Source organism: Callospermophilus lateralis, chromosome X (genome assembly GCF_048772815.1).
Source record: "Callospermophilus lateralis isolate mCalLat2 chromosome X, mCalLat2.hap1, whole genome shotgun sequence".
Taxonomy (NCBI): Eukaryota; Metazoa; Chordata; class Mammalia; order Rodentia; family Sciuridae; genus Callospermophilus; species Callospermophilus lateralis.
This window is the reverse complement of record NC_135325.1, coordinates 27,962,616-27,983,849: the sequence shown is the minus strand read 5'-3', so window position 1 is coordinate 27,983,849 and position 21,234 is coordinate 27,962,616. Positions and strand designations below refer to the sequence as shown.

Here is a 21,234-nt window from a genome sequence, read left to right as displayed (position 1 = left end):
TATCAGAAAAAGAGAATGCAAGTACAGTGGGAGGATAAATAGAAAACTGATTATAACTCCAAAGATGCTTTTGATCCAAACACATTTACTTTTTAAAAATTATAATGTATATGATAACAGAATGCAGTCACCATCATTTGTCTTACTGACTAGATTTACATGGAAGAAAGAAATGACCATTAAGAAATGCTTACTTATTAAATATTTACTTAGATACTGGAGAAAAATCAGGGCTTACTTAACTATGCACTTCAGTTTTTTCATCAGCAAGTAAATTGGCATACTTTATGGTTGTGATGATTAAAATAATACGTGTTAAGCATGTAAGCAAAGTACCTGGCACATAGCAAGTGCCAAGCAACATTATCTGATTTAAAATACTACCTATGAATAAGGTAGTATTTTTCTGTTCTACAAATGAAGAAATTAACATGTAAAATGGGTAAGTAATTTGCTTAAGGTTGTCCAGCTAAATAAGATATGGAACCAGGATTGAACCCAGGGAGTCTGAATTAGGGACCAAACTAGAATGCTGCTTTATCATACATTCACTTCACAAAATTAATTTAACATATCTACGTGCCAGGTACTTTTTTTTAAAGAGAGAGAGAATCTAGGTGGTGCTGAGAATTGCACCCGGGTCACACCCGTGCTAGGCGAGCACTCTACCGATGAGCCACAATCCCAGCCCAATCATTAGTAACATTTTTATATTAGATATAGAGGAAAATACACAATGTGACGAAAATGGGCATATGACATTATTTTAGCTTTTTATTTTGACAAAGCCTAATCCAAATATTTAAGCATATTTGTAATATCTGCTCAATGAATATTGCCTCTCCCAGTAATATGAGTCAAATAATTTCAAATAAAAGTGTTTATAAAACCTTGGATTTTTATACTATATTATTCATGCGCCTTGATAGGACTTAAGTGAGGACATTTCTTATAAAGTTTTTTATGTTACCAACAAAACAAATGCTAACCTTTGCATTCCAAGATGGACTCCTATATTCTTCATACAAAGCAGACAATCCATAAACCATTTGCTTCTTTATCCTACAGTCATGAAATACTGTGTTCTGAACAGAAGATCCACAATAGAATTCAAACAGATAATGGTCGGTTGGTTTCATATACAGTGGTATCCTTTCAGTATGTTTGACTTTCACCTCTGAAAATCTCTGCCATCTCAACTTTCAGCATAAATAGAGCTTGAAATCGAGTTTTATGGATATATTTACTTATTTTAAAAAAACAGAGAGGCTTTTTTGGTGCCTGCCATCAACCAAGCTATGACATGTTAATCATTTGGGTTAGTGTCCCTAACAGAGTCACATGAATACTTCCTGTTTCATGGCATTTTCCATCCAGAAGTCAACCATATGGTTGTATATGTGGTGAATTAGATTTTGTAAAGAGATTATATAGTATCTTCTTGAATGTTTTATCTAATAGAAGAAATATAATGGGGTCTGTACTACTTCTGGCTGAAGCAAGACAAGTGAGGACGTTTTTTATTTCTATTAAATAATTCAATTGCTGGCAGTCCCCTTTCTGGTGCAGAACAAAAAAAATGGGTTTAAAAATACTATATGGAAGAAAGCAAATTATGAGTAGAATCTGGATAACCAAAAGATGTCTTTTCACAGAACTGTAAGTCAGATCTTTCTCCACAATGGATGTACAGGTCCTTACTTTTCTCAGATGATTGACAAAAGAGTAGTATGACGTGAGCACTACTAAAAAGGAAAATCCAATAAACGTGGTTCCAATAAGGCCTGCAATCTGAGAGATCATGGCTCCTAGTTCCATCTGTGGATTGTAGCACAGGCTCTCTCCTCCTTCCGTAGCCTCCACGACCGAATAGTATATGATAACGGGAATAATTATGCCCAGGACAACTCCCCATATATAAATGCATAGTTTTCTGGCAAAGTTGGGCTGGCGAAATTTTTTCAATAAATGGCCATAAAATATTTTCTCATAACAGGATGTAGGTCCTTGCATGGAATCCTTTTTCATTAAGGTAGCATAGCGGCTTATGGCAATCCAACATAAAATTAAGAGGCTGACAAACATACTCACATGCATGGACAGCGTTCCCAGAAAGTTGACCACTATGCATTGTGCAGAGTGATATTCCCATTGGTAACCTTTCAGGAAATAGATACCCATGAAAGGCATGGCACCACACACAAGTAAGTTTGCAGTCACGAGATGTGCCAGGTAGATGTGCGTTGATGTTTTCTTGCCTATTTTTGTTAAAAACACCCACTGAGAAAGTGAGTTTCCAAAGAGACCAACAATACAAAGCAAGGTATAAATGATTGGCAGAGCCGTGGAAGAGATCATAGATGGTTGAATGCATGTTGAATTGTTCCTCATTTATATCAGATTTTTTTTAATTTGTCACAGGAGCTGGAACAGAATTGCAGATATTTAATATTCAAAGTATGGATAGAATGTAAGCCAGATCATAAAAAAAGCAATAGTTACAAAATGTATTGGGTGGAAAAAGAACGTGCAGATGGCTTGCTTCTTACCTTTTCTAATCACAATTGTCCAGTTGAAATACAAATGGAGTGTTCTTATTATGATGGATAGTGCTTTTGTCTAAAAAACAAAATTTGATGCAAGGATATAAATGCCTGAGAATTATCACCTGACTTTGACAGAATTTACAGTTCTTAGATCATAAAGCAATGTATAAGTAAGTGATGACACATTTTGCCTAGAAATGTAATTTTAAAAAATTTAAGGTACATGCAACAATACGAGCTGGTCAAAGGAAGGTGTTACAAAAGTATTTTGTTTCACATTTAAGAAGAGATGAGCTGGGCTCAGCAGTGCACAGTTTGTAATCCCAGTGACTGGGGAGGCCAAGGCAGGAGGATCACAAGTCTAAGGCCAGCCTCTGCAATTTATGAGAGACTATCTCAGAAAAGGCCTGAGGGTGTAGCTCAGAGGTAAACGCCCCTGAGTTCAATCCCTAGTACCAAAAAGATAAGACTGTTTTTTTAAAATATATTAGTTACATGCAAATAGTTTTCCTGGCTAGGTTAAAGCACTTCTCTATAATCCAATACTATAAAGAGTCCCTTTTCATAGTTCAGAAGTAAATTCAATTCCTCATCAACAAAAACTAAGAACCTGAATTTTAAAAAGAAAATCATAGTGACCAAGGATAGACTTCAGAATCCGAGGATCATTGCCAAAGGGCATCAGTAATTTCTCATTTCAACTAGTTAATGCTAAACTGCCATACTTCAGTAAGAAGTTGACTTTAAAATTATGTCAAAATTGTAGTTGCTGTGCTTGTTGACTAGAGCGCCCTCATGTGTCCTCATGTGTAATTTAGTATCTGGGTTCTTCAGAGTTTTAAATTTGTTTGGAGGATATGCTGTTCTAATCACAGGATAAACGCAGGTATAGTTTTTTTTGCTTTTGGAAGTCTTATTTTTAATCTTTCTTGCAGAGTACACATGAAGTGCTAAAGAATGACAAACCCATTTTCATTCTTACTTTTCTCCTTATTTCCTTATTTTCTTTAGGCAATAATAACAAAGACAAGTTACTGGATTCTGGCCAAATAAAAATCATGATCTCCGTTTAGAATGTGCCACATTTCTCTGTTTTTCACCATTGCTTTTTGGGCACCACATTCTCCACTCCTTCACAGTCTACAGCAGGGTTTCTCAATTTTTAAAAACAAAACAAAACAAAAACATTGTGTTCTATTTTGATAAGCATGAAAATTTTACCATACACCAGTCTCAGCCCTCAGCCCCTCAGGGCTTTTTTAGTCTGTACCCCTCTTCAGATCATGGTTTTATTAATTTTCTGCATCTTTAAAATTATGCTTTAAAATTATGTCAATTTTTACAAAACTAGGCATTTTTTCCAAATATGATATCATAATTTCAAAATGACTTTTTGAGCCACACAATCCGCACTCAAAGACAAAAATTAAGAGCTGTGCAGAGTAGGTTCAAACACTGAGACCCTTAATTAATGCCTACCACTGTTTTCATCATTTCATTTATTTTGTTGTGACTTTTATTTAGAAAACAGTCCATATGCTTCAGAATGAGTTTGTATCTGGAGAATTGCAGTGTAGATGCAGTTATATAAAACCTAATCTGTAACTTCACTGATTTAAAAATCAGTCAAATAGAGAATGAAGTGAGCCAGTTTATTTCTTAAGAAAAATTTATCTGCTCAAAGTAGATTTTGATTTTCCATAAGGAATGGAGCTTCCTTTCATGATGATATTAAAGAAAAACACCAGCCCCTGCCTTGTGTGGATAATACAAAACATACTAAAAACAGCAAAAGCAAAGATGCCTCGCTATGAATATCAATAGCAAATGCTCCTGAACAAAAGGAAGGTAAAAGACTCTGGCAGAAGCTAGCTTCATCGGACAGATGAAGTCTCTGCAGGAACCTCAAGGTAGCAAAGGATAATTAGTTCACAATGTTTAGTTCACAAATTTGTGTCTCCTGTGTACCTGTCCTTTAAAATTAACTTTGATTTTTAAAGCTACTAGCTAAATTGTTTTCAAAATTTGGGAAATACTATTACATTTAAAATAGAATCAAAATGACATGTTACAGATACAGAATTGCTTTCCTGAAAATGTCAAGTCCGTATTTGCCTCAGTAGAATGCCTGTCAAGTTACTCGTGTAGACATTGTGTCTACTGATTTGACAAATGAAAAAAGTAAGTTCTACAATTCTTTACTAATATTTATCTACATAAATACACTCATTACCTTTCCTAATGATCAGTTTTCAAAGTGTAAACAGTTTATACCTGTTAGAGTTCTTATAAAACAAATTTATAAGTTATAATTAATAAATAATTACCCTTACCTGTCTGTTTATGCCAATTAAGGTTATATGGTTCAAGGTCGTGATGCAAATTTCAGACTTACAACTCTCTGATCTTCACGCTTCCAGTGTCCTTAGTCAATGTAAATAGATTCTTGCTTGACACCAACTACAGTCGGGGGAAAAAGGAAATTAAACTGAGCATTGAAGAAATTCAATAGTTATGGTAAATGTAGCAACCACCTCCTCAAAAAAAAAAAGCCCTCATTTCTCTATTTCTGTAGTGAGAGGAAGTTGATGTGCAATATATATATATATGTAGATATATTACTTCCTTATGATTATTTCATGAACTACTTACACCTCAGCTTTATGAAGCATGATTGGCTGCAGTTAAGTTCAAAGGTGTAATTCCCCATAGCTACTTAATTTTATGTGACACAGTGATAGAGGGAACCCAATAAAATATTAGTACAAATGTGTTCATAAACTTATCTGTAATATCCCTTCTGGGTGGCTTATTTGCTGTACTGATAATAGAGGCAAACACACTCCAAGTTTTCTTAAGAGCAGCTTCCCAGAATCAAGTATCATAGAACTGAACTAGAATTTCATAACCATGTCTGAGTTGAGATCTTTTGTTTTAAGGTTGAAGAAGCTGAGGCCCAGAGAGACTCCCTGTCAGTACAGACTGCACCTTGGGCTTTGGGTTCAGTATGTTATTTGGAGCATTTGCAATGAATTTGGAGAATCCTGCGAAGTGGCAAGTGGGCCTCAGAGCAAATGAATAGTTACAACATAAAGAATTATGAAACCAATTTTATATATGATATTTTTAGTCAGTCGGTGAACTACTAACCAAATGAAAGCCTAGCATGTACAGCTGGGGAGTCAGACTTGCCTCAAGCACTATCTTCCTATGGTAGTTAAACCAGTGGGAGTCTGAAAAGGAGAACAGAGAACAGAAATCTAATTTTATCAAGTCTGAGCACTTTAGTTATTAGTAAATCATTTAAAATTAATAGAAGCACTCTGCCACTTCTCATAACCCCCAACACTTAAACCTTATTTCATGTCTATTGCATAAATTCCCTCTGATGTTTGCTAATATTTTTTTCTAAAGCAAAAGTGAAAACTCTCTGAAGTTTCTGGAGTCTGTCCTGCTGCTGTGCATCTTTGCAATGCTTGCCATCATTTAATTAAGAGTAGTTAGGCGGGCGCAGAGGCGCAGGCCTGTAATCCCAGCAGCTTGGGAGGTGGAAGCAGGAGGATTGAGAGTTCAAAGCCAGCCTCAGCAACTCTGTGAGACCCTGTCTCTAAATAAAATACAAAAAAAAGAGCTGGGGATGTTGTTCAGTGGTTGAGTGCTCCAGGGTTCCATCCTGGTACAAAAAAAAAAAAAAGTAGTGATTCATCCAGGGTACATGGCTATTAACTGCAGAAATTTGGTTTCTAGAATTCCCATAATTTTTACTTCAGCAATTTCTCATGTTCCTGGAAGGAATCACTTAGAGCAAAAACTGGTGTTGCTAACTAAGGGTGTAGCTCAATGGTAGAGCTGTGTGCCTGGGTTCAATTCCTAACACCATCAAAGTTTTAAAAAAATGCAGCTTGAAGTAATTTAGAAAAGAATGGAAATGGAATGTAGTTTCTCAGTGATTAATAAAAGATTGTTTTAATATTTCCAATTGGAGCTTAAGAATATTTGGCAGGGGGGCCAGGGTGCCCATTGTCCCCAAAACTCAGTATATGATACACAACCATGGGCTCCTTCAGTCATTCAAGCCAAAAACCTAGGGCTCTTCCTGGATTCCTCTCTTTCCCTCATGCCTCACATCCACTCACCAGCTGCGGTCTCAAGAGAAGAAATGTCTCCAGAGAAGGGTCCCAAGGCGTTCCCAGTGGAGAAAGGAAACTTAACTCAGTAGCAGGGGGGTTCTTCAGCAGGAGCCAGACAAAGGCCGAGACAGAGTTTATTTAGGAAGGTAAATAACACATTCAAGAATATGAGCTGTCTCTAGAGTGAGGAGCAGCCGGATTTGGGCTTGGGGTAGGGGTGGGGTCCAATATTTAGGGAAGGGCATATCAGGGGCCATACAGGAGATGGATCCAGGGAGGAGCCACCAGTTTTCCTACGCTTGGTATTTCTCCCTCATTTTACAAGTGCATAGGCCTGGGGCCTGTTGTTCAAGATTTACTACTATGCTTTTTACATCTCAATGGCTTCCGGGGTGTTTCCTTTAAGATTCAGGGCTTCTCTTTATCCTAAATTCACATCTCACTGCTACTAGAGCCTCTTTCACATCACCACCATAAAGTGTCATATTTCGGGAGAGCTTCCTAGGTGCCAGACTTCCTGCTATTTGCTTTATATGCAATTCTTATTTAATCTTGAGAAACACCCTGAGAAACAAACATCTCCGAAGTCAACACTTGTCACTTTTGCAGTGTTCTGTTAGTCACCCAGAGCCAGACCTGATTCATTGCAGGAAGAGTAAATATCAGTAGATAATGATCACTGTTAAGATGATCATCTTAACATCTACCACAGATGTGAGCAGTCATTGAACTAGAGTCAGAACTGTTGGCAGTTCGTTTACTGGACTTCCTTGCAGGTCCATAATGGCACCTTATGATACTTAGGAGAAGTAAACCAGGATTCAGTTTCAAGTACTTTTAATTTCATTCAGGCAGAGTTTCCTGTTCAAGACTCTGAGGCAGCAGAAATTGACTATAGAAGAAATAAAGGCCATTTTGTTTTTCACTCTTTGAAAGCCCTGAGCTTCATTAAGCTAACTTGTCATCCAGCAACATCGGTATAAATTCTTCATGATTTAAGGGATTTTGTGTTCCTAATTGAAATTAAAAAAAAAAAACAAGTTTTATTTACATTTTCCTAAGAAATCGGGAAATATCATTGTATCTGATAGAAAAGGAATGAAGTACCAGGAAACACAAGACTAATAAAAATATTACTTGAAATGTCAAGAATAATAAAGTATTTTGCAGGGTCTCTGTAAAAAGTGGCCCCTTGGGAGTTTCCTATTCAGATCAGTGGGAGTTTTCTTTAGTTCTTCTTCATCTTTCCCATCCTTTTTCTCGTCAAAGTTCTACTTGTGTTGTAAGAGTCTGAACACTCTTGCCTCAGTTCGAATTACTTCCTATATCACCTGCCAAATATTTATCTCCTAAGTGTTCTGCTCTGACCCTCACACTCTGCCTCCTGAAGTGTTTCCTACAGTTCAAGTCCTGACTTGTGCTAAGTTTCCTTGATACTTGTGTGAGTATTAACTGTAATATTTAATCAGGCCCCAGAATTCCTTTGGAGTGGTTCAGTGACAATGGTCTAAAGGGCAGGCACGTCATCATTCATTTTGGTGGGCTGTATACAAACAGCAAGGGTACATGAGCACTTTCCTGAGTCACCTCAGTTTTGGGGATTTAGGATTAGGGGCCCTTATCAGTTTCCTTCAGATTAAGAAAACAGAGAACATAGGACAGCTTTGAACCTTTGTGTTTCAACTCAAAAGTTATTTTTAGGCCATCTGAGCTTCTGTCTAAACTGGCTGCACTTGGCCTTGTAAATATTCTGTCTGACCAATCGGGAGCTCAGGGCATTGGAACACTTTTGTGCAAGAAGAGAAGACCTGGCTGGACACAGTGGCGCACACCTGTATTCCCAGCAACTTAGGAGACTGAGGCAGGAGGATCACGAGTTCAAAGCCAGCCTCAGCAATAGCGAGGTCCTGTCTGTAAATAAAATACAAAATAGAGCTGGGGATGTGGCTCAGTGGTCAAGTGCCCCTGAGTTCAATCCCCAGTACCCCACCCACCCCCCACCGCCAAAAAAAAAGAAAAGAAGACCTGCCTAATTTTATCCACATTCAAACATCACAAGGTAAAGATGATGATTTTTGTAAAAAGAGGTCAGTGGTAAGTCTTGTCCAGTTCAATGCACATTCAAGCCAGTGTTTGCCTTAAGGAGGAATGAGGCACAACCTGGTTACTCAAACCTGTGGTTTGTTCAAGGTTTGTCAGCCCCTTGCTGTCTTCAGGATGTGGTGTCTGGCCACAACCCTGTTTCCAGTTGCACTGCTCTCAGGCCCTCACCTCCTGCTACAGGCAGCTCTAATCATGGGCGTCCCACCTAGGGTGCAGAAAAAGGACCTCTGCTTGCTAGCTAGAGCTGATTTCTCAATAAGCAGTGGGAGCATTTATCTCAAGTACCACTAAAAACAGCAGAGTTTAGACATTTATAATTGCACAGAAAAGTTATTAGCCTTCTGAAAAAAAGTGTAATGACAAAACATAAATGAACCTAATGATCCAAATTTCACTATCATTCAACTGTGACTTTTGTCTTTTCATATAGACCTCAATGTGCTGGCTGGACATTGTCCTCTAAGAATGCACAGCAGAGAAACACTATGCAGGCTCACAAGAAGTAGGTTCACCTCAAAGGTGAAAAGTAGATGAGAAATTAGCAGGCTTAGAGGAGGGGACAAACTTTAGCCATGGGTCAGACAAGGCAAAAATGTCTTTGAATTTCAGCATCTTTGAATCACTCAAATTTAATTTACCTCATGCTTCAGAAGCAACCATTCTCTCTCTCTTGTTTTTTGTTTGTTTGTTTGTTTGTTCGGTTTTATTTATTTATTTGTACCAGGGATTGAACCCAGGAGCACTCAACCTCTGAGCCACATCCCTAGCCCCTTTTCTATTTTATTTACAGAGAGGGTCCCACTGAGTTGCTAAGGGCCTTACTAAGTTGCTGAGGCTGGCTTTGAATTTGCAATCTTCCTGCTTCAGCCTCCTGAGCTGCTGGGATTACAGGCATGCACCACAGTACTTGGCCTTATGTTTTTATTTTGATACAGGGTCTCACTAAGTTGCTAAGGCTGATCTAGAATGTGATCCTCCTTTCTCAGCTTCCCAAGTAGTTGGAATTATAGGCATGCTTAACTACACAGGCAATCGATCATTTTTTCCTGTGGGTTCTTTGAAATGCCAAAGTAAAGATTTCTGAAAATGAAGCATTTGATCACATCAGACCCTGGGAAACAGCAACTTGGGTTGCATTAAGGTCATTAAGAAAGCACCATATTCTGCAATATTTGTAATGTTTTGAATAACCAATAAAAAAAGAAAAAAAAAAAGAAAGCACCATATATCAGTGCCCAGAATTCTCATCGCTCCACTATCTCTTTCCAGGACCAAGGTTTCATGGCCATTGATTTTATTACCAATCATTTCTTTTGAACTTCTAGATAAAATTAAGTCCTTGTTCCATATCACTTTCTATCCTTATTCAAAGGGGGAAAAGAAAGAGAGATGAGGAAGAACTGAGTATCTGAGGTCTTCCTCCTGTACTGGTTAGTGGGTTAGTGTTTGCATTTGGTTTCTCATATTCAGGGCACCAAGTATTGAAGTAATCAGTTTTTCTGAGAACCGCTGTTAAAAATTAGTAATAGGACTCGGTATGTAGCTTAATGGTACAGCACCTGCCTAGCATGCACAAGGCCCTAGGTTCCATCGCCAGCACAAGAAAAAAAGGAAGGAAGGAGAAAAGAAGAAAGAAAGATTAATAATAATAAATGACAGCCACTGAATTTTAAAGATATTTCTAAAATAAATGCTATTATTACTTTCCTATTCTAGATGATAGTTTTAGGTCTATACAGGACAAATGACTTGCCTGTGGTAATAAAACTGGTATACTGTAACCCCAGATTGTCTGATTTCGGAGTCCACATTCTTTTTTTTTTTTTTGTGGCTGGGGGTTGGGGAGAGAGGTTGTGGGTGCCTGGTGTTAAACTCAGGGGCCCTCGAACACTGGGCCACATCCCCAGCCCCATTTTGTATTTTATTTTGAGACAGGGTCTCACTGAGTTGCTTAGTGCCTCGCTTTTGCTGAGGTTGGCTTTGAACTTGCGATCCTTGGAGCCCACGTTCTTGTATACTACTTTATACATACTCTCACTGTATAAGATAGTACCCACAGAATCTGTTTTGTTGCTTTGGATAAAGTGACCCAAAAAATGTATCTCATTTATGTACAAGTTTCCAGATTTTGATCTGGAAACATTAACTCCTGTCAATCTTCCATTGTAGAGATACCCCTTTCCCTTAGTAATCAATAAGTACTCTGAGGGTCATATTTTGAGAGTCTATGAAATGTTTTCCTTCCACACCATGGAATTAGCATCCATTGATGATGATTCTTGTCTAAATCCACAGTTTCACTGGTGTTTGCATATTGGTAATTCTTTGATAGAGAAGTTAGACTTGAAGCAATCATTTTTAAGGCATCACTCTAAATAAGTCTTGTTTTATTTATTTCTCAAATAGAAGCATAGGTATCAGAGTTTCTAATATTTTCATATTGCCTCATCTTTCTCTTCCTCCAAATGGTAAAATATGTTGTTTTAACAAAAGTAAAAAGAGAGCATTGAAGCTAGGAAATAATAAGTTCTCTAAAGTTCCATATCTCCGGAAATATTTAGTAGAAAAAAATTGGAAGGAAGATGCCGGAGTTAAATTTTAACGCAGTCTGTAAGTGGTTCACTTCTTGCATGGTGCTCTGGCCAGCAGAGGGCACTATATCACCGGCCCTTGATAAACCCATTGCTATCAGCCGCAGAAGCTGTCCGCATTGCACTATTTTCTAACTGGAAACTTAAAGCAATAGAAAAGTTTAGGGTTTCTTTTTGTTTTAATTTTAAGCTCTAATAAAATTATAAACTATATTTTAGTAGCTGAAAACCAATTTAAATGTGATAGAATAAAAGTAATTGTATAGACAATGGATTTCTGTCCTTAAGATGAAAACCCAGTACCACTTATCTACCTTTAATACACTATGTCCTTTGGGGATTGTTTTGTTTTATTTTGTACTAGTGGTTCTCACAAGAGTCACCTTGGTAAAATATTCAGAACCATAGTTATCCTGATGGTAAAAAGAAAGTCTTGACATTTTAGTATGTGAAAGTTTTCATTACCATCTTTCAGTTTTTAACTTTTTAAAAAATCATGGCAACCGAGGGATATAGTTGTAAAAGGCAAATAGTACTAAAAGGCTTGTAATAATAACAATAACTGTAATTTAAAGTATGTTTCACCTTTTGAAGAAAGCATAGGAGAAATCACCTTTGTCCTCCACGGTAGTCACTTTCTCCTGTCAGCCTATGAAGACCCCTTCATCTTAAGAGATGCCCTAGCCAGATGCAGTGGTGCTTGAAGGTAATCTGCTGAGGCAGGAGGATCTCCTGTTGGAGGCCAGCCTGGGTAATATCGCAAGACCCTATCTGAAAAACTAGAAAGGGTTGGGGTTGTGGCTCAGTGGTAGAGCGCCCCTGCAAAGGGAAAAAAAAAAAAAACACCCTAAACTAATTGTCTCATTATTCAGTTCTCTCCATCAGGGGGAGTATATGCTTGTTAGTATCGTTGAGAACTACTCCCCACCACGTAAAAGGTTTAGAAAGTTAGTGTGTGTGTGTATGTATGTCTCTCTCTCTCTCTCTCTCTCTCTCTCTCACTCACACACACACACACACACACACACACACACACACACACATACATATGCAAGCACACACAGGCTTGTGAGCTTCCAAGTAAAATAATTTGGAGCGTTGCCTTTTTTTGCTAAAGAAATTTCTTAAATTCACTGTTGCTTTTTAAAAATTTCATTCCATACATTCTCTTCATTTACATTTTATATGCATCATTTATCTGTTGCTGCATACCAAACCACGCCCAGACTTGGTAGCTTAACAAAACAATTCTTAATTCATTCTCAACTCTGCAGTTTGTTCTGAGCCGAGCTGTCTTCTGAGTCTCACCTGGGATCATTCATGCAACATAGTCATCTGGCAGCTCAACTGAGGCTTGGTGGTTCAAGATATCCTCACTCACATGTCTAGAGAGTTACTTGGGATGGTTTGGCAGCCTGGACATCCCTCTCTATGTGATTTTTCATCCTGGATTTATTTACGATGAGATGATCTTGGGTTTCCAAGAGAGGAAAACTGGCAGCTGCAAGGTCTCTTAAAGCTTTGCTCAGATGTCATACAATATCCACAATATTTTATTTTTATAATTATGATTATTATTATTTGGTGCCAGGGATTGAACCCAGGGGCACTTAACCACTGAGCCACATCCCCAGCCCATTTTTTTTTATATTTTATATACAGACAGGGTCTCGCTGAGTTGCTTAGGGTCTCACTAAGTTACTGAGGCTGGCTTTGAACTCGTGATCCTCCTGCCTCAGCCTCCCAAGCTGCTGGCATTACAGCTGTGCACCACCACACTGGCCACAATATTTTTACTGGTCAAAACAAGTGTCAATATCTGTCCAAATTCAAAAAGAGTGGCAGAGAATTCAGGGTCATTTTTAATCTACCTCATTTGTTTTTAATATTCTTGTAATTTTAAAGTTCTAACAACACTTATATTTCTTCCTCAAAGTGCAGTGCATTGGTTCTTTTCTTTGAGATGAATATAGTATGTGTACCTCAGAGTCCACTATTTCCTGAGTAATATTCCTCAAAGAAAAAGACATTGTATTTGCAAAGGGATGCCCTTCGTGACCCACTTAAGTCTTGAAGCTGTTGTTATTTTGTTTCTTCTTCATTTTTTTTTAAATTTAGATGGAATGTTTTGTTTTACTTTATTTATTTATTTCTATGTGGTGCTAAGTATTGAATCCAGGGCCTCACACATGCTAGGCAAGTGCTCTACCACTGAGCCATAAACCCCAGCTCCTCTTTTTCATTTTTAAAGATATATTAAATGTGCCATGAATTTATGCTGCTTCCTTTGTATTTTTTTAATCCCTTATAGTCTCTCCCTTTCTTTTCTGTTTCCAGAATATTAATCTAGCTTTTCAATAAAACCAGAAGAAAAATCGAATTCTGCTACTTCCCAATAGTATGTTTCACCCTGAGAGTTGGATCAGTGAATTTATCCAACTAGAGAGTGAACACTAGAGAGTGAACGGCTGCAGAAAGATGACCAGACTAGCAGGGTGGAGCGGCTACCCCCTCCCCACTGTCTAGGTTGTACTCATTACTCAAAGTTTCTTTTCTTTTCAGGATCACAAATATCAAACCATTGGACCATAACACTCACATTGACTTACTTAGCTGCCTTCTCTCCCTACTTGCCATAGATATCTGGAACCCTCCACTCTGTCCCTGCAAGAGCTGACCCTATGTGTTCCTGTGTTTTTCAAGCCTTGCTAGCCACAAAGGGGAACTGAATATGAACATGCATGCAAACCTCATCAGTTCCCTTTGCAGCCATCTGAGCATGTTTTTTATTCATATAGAGGAAACAAGTGTTTTTCTTTGAGTAAAAACTGAATTTCCATGTGGAATTGAAGCATTTCTGCTTCTGACAGATGGGGGCGGGGAGGTGGACCACAAGAGAAAAGGGCACTAATTGATGAGAAAGGCATTTAAAAGAGAAAGTAGGGGGCTGGGGCTGGGGCTCAGGGGTGGAGCGCCTGCCTCTCGCATGCTTGGGGTACCTGGTTTCATCCTCAGCACCACATAAAAACAAATGAAGATATTGTGTCCATCTACAACTAAAAAAAAATTACAAAAAAAGAGAGAAAGTAGGGCAACAAGAGGTACAAAAGTGAATCAGGGAAGAGAAAGAGGAGCTGCTGAGTACTGAAAAGGAAAAAAAAACCAGCAGGGGGGGTAGGTGACAGGGGTGCTAGAAAGTCTCCATAATTAAAAGGGTCCAGAAGAGGCAGGAAACACAGAAGGGAACTGTCTACTAAGGAACTGTCTGTAACAGCTATGCCAGCAGTATTGATGGAAGACATAAAAACTTTGGGTCTAGAAACTTGCTGTTAGACAAAACTTAAAAATATGACACAGTAGAGTGATTACCATTCCCACCTGAGTTCTTGATACTGAGCCAGGGTTTTTTTCTTTTCAACTGAACCAAGGGCACTTAACGCCTGAGCTGCATCCCCAGCCCTTTTTATTTTTTTGTTTTGAGACAGGGTCTCACTGAATTGCTTGGAGCCTTGCTAGATTACTGAAGCTGGCTTTGAACTCATGATGCTCCTGCCTCAGCCTCTGGAGCCACTGGGATTACAGGTGTGCGCCACCGCGCCCAGCTGAGCCAGGTTTCTAAGGAAGGTGCTTGTCCCTATTTCACAATGCAATGTGGTAACCAGTTCAACCACCCTAATTAGGCAAAACAAAGCCATATCTTATTCTGTCATCTCACCAGGCACCCCCATTTCCTTTTACTTGCTCAAATATCAGAGTATGGTTCTGACTAGCATAAAATGGAATGGATCTGCTACCTCTCTTGTCCAGGACCTTGCTATAATGAATGAAAGCTAAGGCTAAGTTACCCCTTTTGAGTTACTTCCTCCACTTATTGGATCCAAATTGGCTCCCACTCTATATCACTAATTCTGATGTTTACTCTCAGCTTCTGCCCATTCCATTTTGCATATTTCCTCTATCTTTCCCTTGGCATTTAGGTATTTGGATAACATTGGATGTTTCTTACTTGCTTGGTGCAGTCTTTTAAAACTCATTTGGTCCTAACACCCCTTTCAGTAGAGGAAATAGAGCTGATCCAAGATTACATAGTATTGGTGGAACCAAAAAATGAACTAAGGCAGTCTGACTGTGTCACCCACCCTTTTAACCTGCTATACTGCCTCTTGGCTCATTATTTAATGATGTTACTGGGCTAATAAAACCTATCAGGTTCAGACTCACCATAATTCTTGTCCTGCCCTTACCAATAAAATCTGAAGTACTCCACATCCATTGGCCAAGACTAATCCCCTGGACTATTTGAATGCTCAATACCTACATTTTCCTGGAAAATTGTTTTTTTCTAATTTTACTTCACCCCCTAGTGAATGGTTAATTCTTTTCTTAGATATGCTGATACATTTAATCAGGTCATCTGGTCTAAGAGACTTTCTATCTCTTTAAAATTCTTCTTCATATCTGTATTCAGGTTTTGGGGGTCTATAGTTTAGTGTCCAGAAAATATTTCTATTTTCATGATTTCAAAGATCACCTAATTTGATGCCTCTGTGTTATTTGTAACTGAAATACCAACCTGTTGAATTATAATTTTATCTACAAATTCTTTAGCTTAGTCCTTAAGGGATGTAATGAAAGGGCCAGTGTTTAATCTAGATTTATTGATTAGAAAAATATTTTACTTTGCTTATGAGCAAAATAAACCATATACAAAATAAAAGGCAAGTATATTAGAACTTATTTGTAGCCCATATAAATAAGAAAGGATTGTGCTCCAGAATATATAAAGAACAACTTCAACAATTTTTAAACCTTTATTTTACTTATTTATTTTTATGTGGGGCTGAGGATCAAACCCAGTGCCTCACACATGCTAGGCAAGCGCTCTACCACTGAGCTACAACTCCAGCCCTTCAACAATTTTTTTAAATATTTTTTAGTTGTAGAGGGACACAATATCTTTATTTTATTTATTTATTTTTATGTGGTGCTGAGGATCAAACCCGGTGCCTCATGTATGCAAGGCAAGTGCTCTACCACTGAGCCACAACCCCAGCCCTTCACAATTTTTTTTTCCAAACTGGAGTTTTTTTCTTTCTTTTTTTTCTTTTTTTTATTTATTACATACATGACAATGATGATAATTACATTCATAATTATCCATTCACAGCACAATTTTTCATAACTCTGTATATAAAGTATGTTCACACCAAATTATGCCATTCACAATTTTTTAGAAGAAAAAAAGGCAAGCAACTTAGGATAAAAGGGAGGAGAAAAGGTTTAGATATGAATAGATCATTCACCCAAGAAGAAACCTACGTAAGCAAAAAAATAACATGAGATGATGCTCCCTAGCACTGGTAATGAGGGATGTGCCAGTAAAAACCACAATGAGATACCATTTCACACCTATCAAATTGAGAAAATTTAGTAAATGTGATAAAACCAAGTGTTAGTGAGGATGTGGGTAAATTGGAACTCATGTCTGTCTAGTGGCACGATGGGTATATAAATGGTAAAATCACTTTGGAAAGTGATTTGTCAAAACCAAGACAAGCAGACAGACCCTTACAACCAAGCATTCCTACTTCTATCAACTATAGACAACCTTCACGCATGGGGGCAAGGCATAAAAAAGACTTTGCTCAATTGTGGTTTCTAATAGTGGACCAAGTGGAAACCACCTAAGTGCCCATTGTCAGGGGAAGTGGAGAAATGAACTATTGTTTTTTCCTACAGTGAAGTACTGTATCAGTGAAAATGAATGAATAAAACTTCCTTGTTATCAACTAGATAAGCATAATTTGAGTGAAAAAAGTTGCAAAGGGCTATAATACTAAGACACCATTTGTGTGAACTTTTGAAACAAAAAAATGCATATTGTTATGCACATATATGTTGTAAAAGTACAAAAATGTATATCCAAATGATATGTGCTAACTTTAGGAAATAGACTTGTGGGTTGATATGAAGTGAGCTTTAGGATATCTAACTTTTTGGATTGCACATATGGGTGTGAGAAAAAAATTTTTTTAAACTGGGGATTGAACCCACAGACGCTTTACTACTGATCCACATCCCAGCCTTTTTAGTTTGAGATAGAGTCTCATTAAGTTGCTGAGAGACTCCCTTAGTTGCTGAGGCTGGCCTCTTGCAATCCTCCTGCCTCAACCTCCCAAGTGGCTGGTTAGAGAACTTTTAAGTAAGGCCAAAATATTAACACCTGTCCAATTTGGATGATGAGTGCTTACCTGCATATTATGTTATATTTTTTCTTCTTTTTATGTATTCTAAAGTGTTTCATTACTAAACAAAACAAAAATTTTATATGTGAAATTACCAGGCCAGATTAGAATTAACAATTAACTGTTGCTCCTGAAATAATTTGCATGTCTTATTAAAGCAAATAGAGATTCTGTGCACACCTGTATCTAAACCATAATTAGAAAACTTTTCCAAAGCTCGTCTTATGCATTTCATGGGCTAGAAGCACAATCAATTAGGGTAACATGCTCAGATTCAATTTCATTTTTTTCTTCAATTCCACCTGTATGAGTCTGTTCTGGATCATTATCCCTGTTTCAGAGAGAGCTTTCAGAATGTACAAATGTATGATAGCTGGAAAACCAGTCTTAAGGAGTTTGGTGTTTTGATATCAGACAATTTTGATGAATGATCAGCAGAACTTTGGCCCCAAATAGATGTTCATGGCATCTTAGGATTTGTAAAGCAAAAGACATCTCAGCAGTCACTACAGTGCATGGATAAAATGAAAAAAAATGGAAAACATTTTCTTAGCAGAGACAGTGACTATGAAATGGAAGCTTACCAACTTGCATCCCTTCATATGGAAAATATAGTTACTGCTTATACCCCAATGCAATGGAGACGAAATGGTGATTATGCATGTAAAGCACCCAGCACAGTAAAAAGCACATAAATAAGTTTTTTTTGTTTTTGTTTTTGTTTTGTACTGGGGAGAACCCCAAGGGGCACTTAACCACTGAGCCACACTCCCAGCCCTTTTTTATATTTTATTTAGAGACAAGGTCTCACTGAGTTGCTTAGGGCCTCGCTAAATTGCTGAGGCTGCCTTTGAACTCAAGATCCTCCTGCCTCAGCCTCCCAAGATGCTGGGATTACAGGCATTTGCCACTGTGTCTGGCAGCTTTTACTTGGCTTCTCATTCTATTGCATGTGAACTTGAAGGAGGAAAATAAGAGGCAAAATGGAGGTTTAGTACAAATCTGTACCTCCTCTCCACTTCTCGACCCACTGTTAGAACCACCCAACCAGCTTGCCAAGTCTTCCTCTGTAAATCCAGACTGAGCTGAGGTGCTGCCGGCAGCCATTCAACTGAGCCATGTAGCCATGACAAACGACACTGCGCCAGCCATCCAACCTGAGAGTGTGCCATAGTTTCTCTTTCATCTGAGTTGACATAATTCGGATTATATTTGGAGTTACAAATGCTTTCTTCCAGTCAAAATATAAGCTGCTTTAAAGTTTATGGTGTTTGTGGGTGCCTGACACAAAAGGCTCTCCAGTGAATATCATATCTGTTGAGAATATTTCTCCTGCTTTATGCTTTCACTTTTGTAGTTATACATGAACAGAATGCCTTTATTTTATTTATTTTTACGTGGTGCTATGGATCGAACCCAGTGCCTCACACATGCTAGGCAAGTGCTCTACCGCTGATCTATAGCCCAACCCTTGGTTTACAGTTTTTGACAAAGAAGAATCTAAATTTTTGTTCAGTAAAATCTATCGATTTTTCCCTATACCTATTTCTGTTTTTTTTTTTCCCCAAGGGGGTTGTGCTGGGGTTAGAACCCCAGGATGCTTTACCACTGAGCTACCTCTCCAGACCTTTTTAATTTTGAGTTTGAAATGGGGCCTCACTAAATTGCTGAGGCTGGCCTCTAACTTGTGATCCTCCTGCCTCAGCCTCCTGATTCACTGGGATTACAGGCCACAATACCCAGATTTATTTCTTTTTTTAATTAATAGAAAATTCTTTCCCACCCACAGATGAGTTAGTCACCTATGTTTTTTAATATTTTAGTGATCTCATTATTTACATTTCAATTTTACATCTACTTATATTCTTTTTTGGTGTGATACAAGGTGAGGCAATAAGTTAGCTTTTTAGTTTAAGAAGGTATACCACTATTGATTAATCTATCCTTTCCTTCCTGGTGTTTTTTGTAATGTTTCCTTTATTTGTGGTGATTCTCTCTAAGGGAAGAAAATATATCATTTACCTAAGAAACTTTGTAATATTCTAGCACATCTTGACTAACAGAATCTTAGGTCTCCCTCTGATTTGTTCCTGCCCTGACTCTTTTGAGAGCTATTAATATCTCATATACTCTTCTCATATGTCATCTAGGGGTCTACAAAGAGAACTGTCCCACTGATTAGTTTATCTTTCATCTGCTCTTCAATGTTTTTCTTATTGAAAGATATTTTAATATCTGGTAAAGTAAGTTTCCATTACACAGGTTAAATATTCCTTATCTGGGATGTTTGGACAAGAAGTGTTTTGGATCATAGAAGTGTTTTTCTGATTCAGGAATATCTGCAGAGACTTTACCATTTGAGCATCCCTAACCTAAAAATCCAAAATCTGAAACTTAAAAATGTTTCAGGATTTCAGGGCTGGGGCATAGCCCAGTGGTAGAGCACTTGGCTAGCATGTGCCAGATCCTAGTTTCTATCTCCAGTATTGACCAAAAAAAGTTTCAGATTTTGAAACATTTGGGATTTCAGCTTTTCAGATTAGGGATGCTCAACAAATACTTCATATACCTAAAAATTAATTAGCTCATTAACATGTTTCTGCAGCATCCAGGTTGCTTGTTCAGAGAACTCTATTTCATGTTGTTTTTCTCTTATGAATAATTTTCAATAATGTCAAAGTTCAAATAGTTGCAATGATATCAGTTCTAGTTTTATATCAGCAGGACTAATCCACTTTTAAAAGTTGAAAATAAAACCTTGAGCTGAGTATGGTGGTACACGCTTGTAATCCCAGTGGCTCAGGAGCCTAAGGCAGGAGAACCGTGAGTTCAGAGCCAGCCTTAGAAACTTAGTGAGGCCCTAAGCAATTTAGCAAGACCCTGTCTCTAGACAAAAAAAAGGGCCGGGAATGTGGCTCAGGGATTAAACACCTCTGAGTTAAATGCCTGGTATCAAAAGAAAAAAGAAAGAAAGAAAACCTTCTGTACTGGAAGAGAACTTTCTTTTTCTACCAATAGGATGGGGGAAAGTCAACCACCCTCAAACCTGGCTCCACACAGAAGACATTCCAAAACTAACAGCAGTACTCAGCATTGAGGTCTCAGTACTCAGTATTGAGGTCTCACTCTGGTAGGCAGGTGGTGCATCTTGCCCTTGTTTGGTTTTGCATATGTGAGATGTTATTTAGAAACTTGTTTTGAAGATCTTTTGCAAGGTGAAAGTATGTATATATTTCTGAATTTCCCTTTTCGGTATGCTTTTAGCAGTGAACCTTGGGTTGGGGGAGGTAAGAACAGTGTTTCCTACTTATATACACCAATGTTCAGTAAGAAATAAAAAGATTTTATGCAATAAATAGCCCTATATTTGGTGAGTCAGTAGCATATTTTTCTAAAACCTTAGAACTGGATAGTTCTATCAGTAAACAACCCATAAGGTTACAGACAGATGGACTTTCATCAAAATTTATTTTATTGAAAATAATAATATAGCAAGAATTAACTCAGTAAGCTTTATAAAAAAAATTTTAAAATGCCAGTGTGGGGGCTGGGGTGGTGGCCTAGTGGTAGAGTGCTCGCCTAGCACGTGAAAGACCCTGGGTTCGATACTCCACGCCAC

At 37.9% G+C, this 21,234-nt stretch overlaps 2 protein-coding genes across 6 annotated transcripts in view; one reads left to right on the top strand and one right to left on the bottom strand.

Annotated features, from left to right (window-relative positions):
- The window catches only part of Cask (calcium/calmodulin dependent serine protein kinase), a 348,936-nt gene that overhangs the window by 176,632 nt on the left and 151,070 nt on the right, over nucleotides 1–21,234 (top strand). The window lies entirely within an intron of this gene.
- Nucleotides 1,381–2,391, bottom strand: Gpr82 (G protein-coupled receptor 82). The gene has a single exon (XM_077107711.1). It carries the CDS (start codon nucleotides 2,389–2,391, stop codon nucleotides 1,381–1,383), a length of 1,011 nt encoding a protein of 336 aa, XP_076963826.1.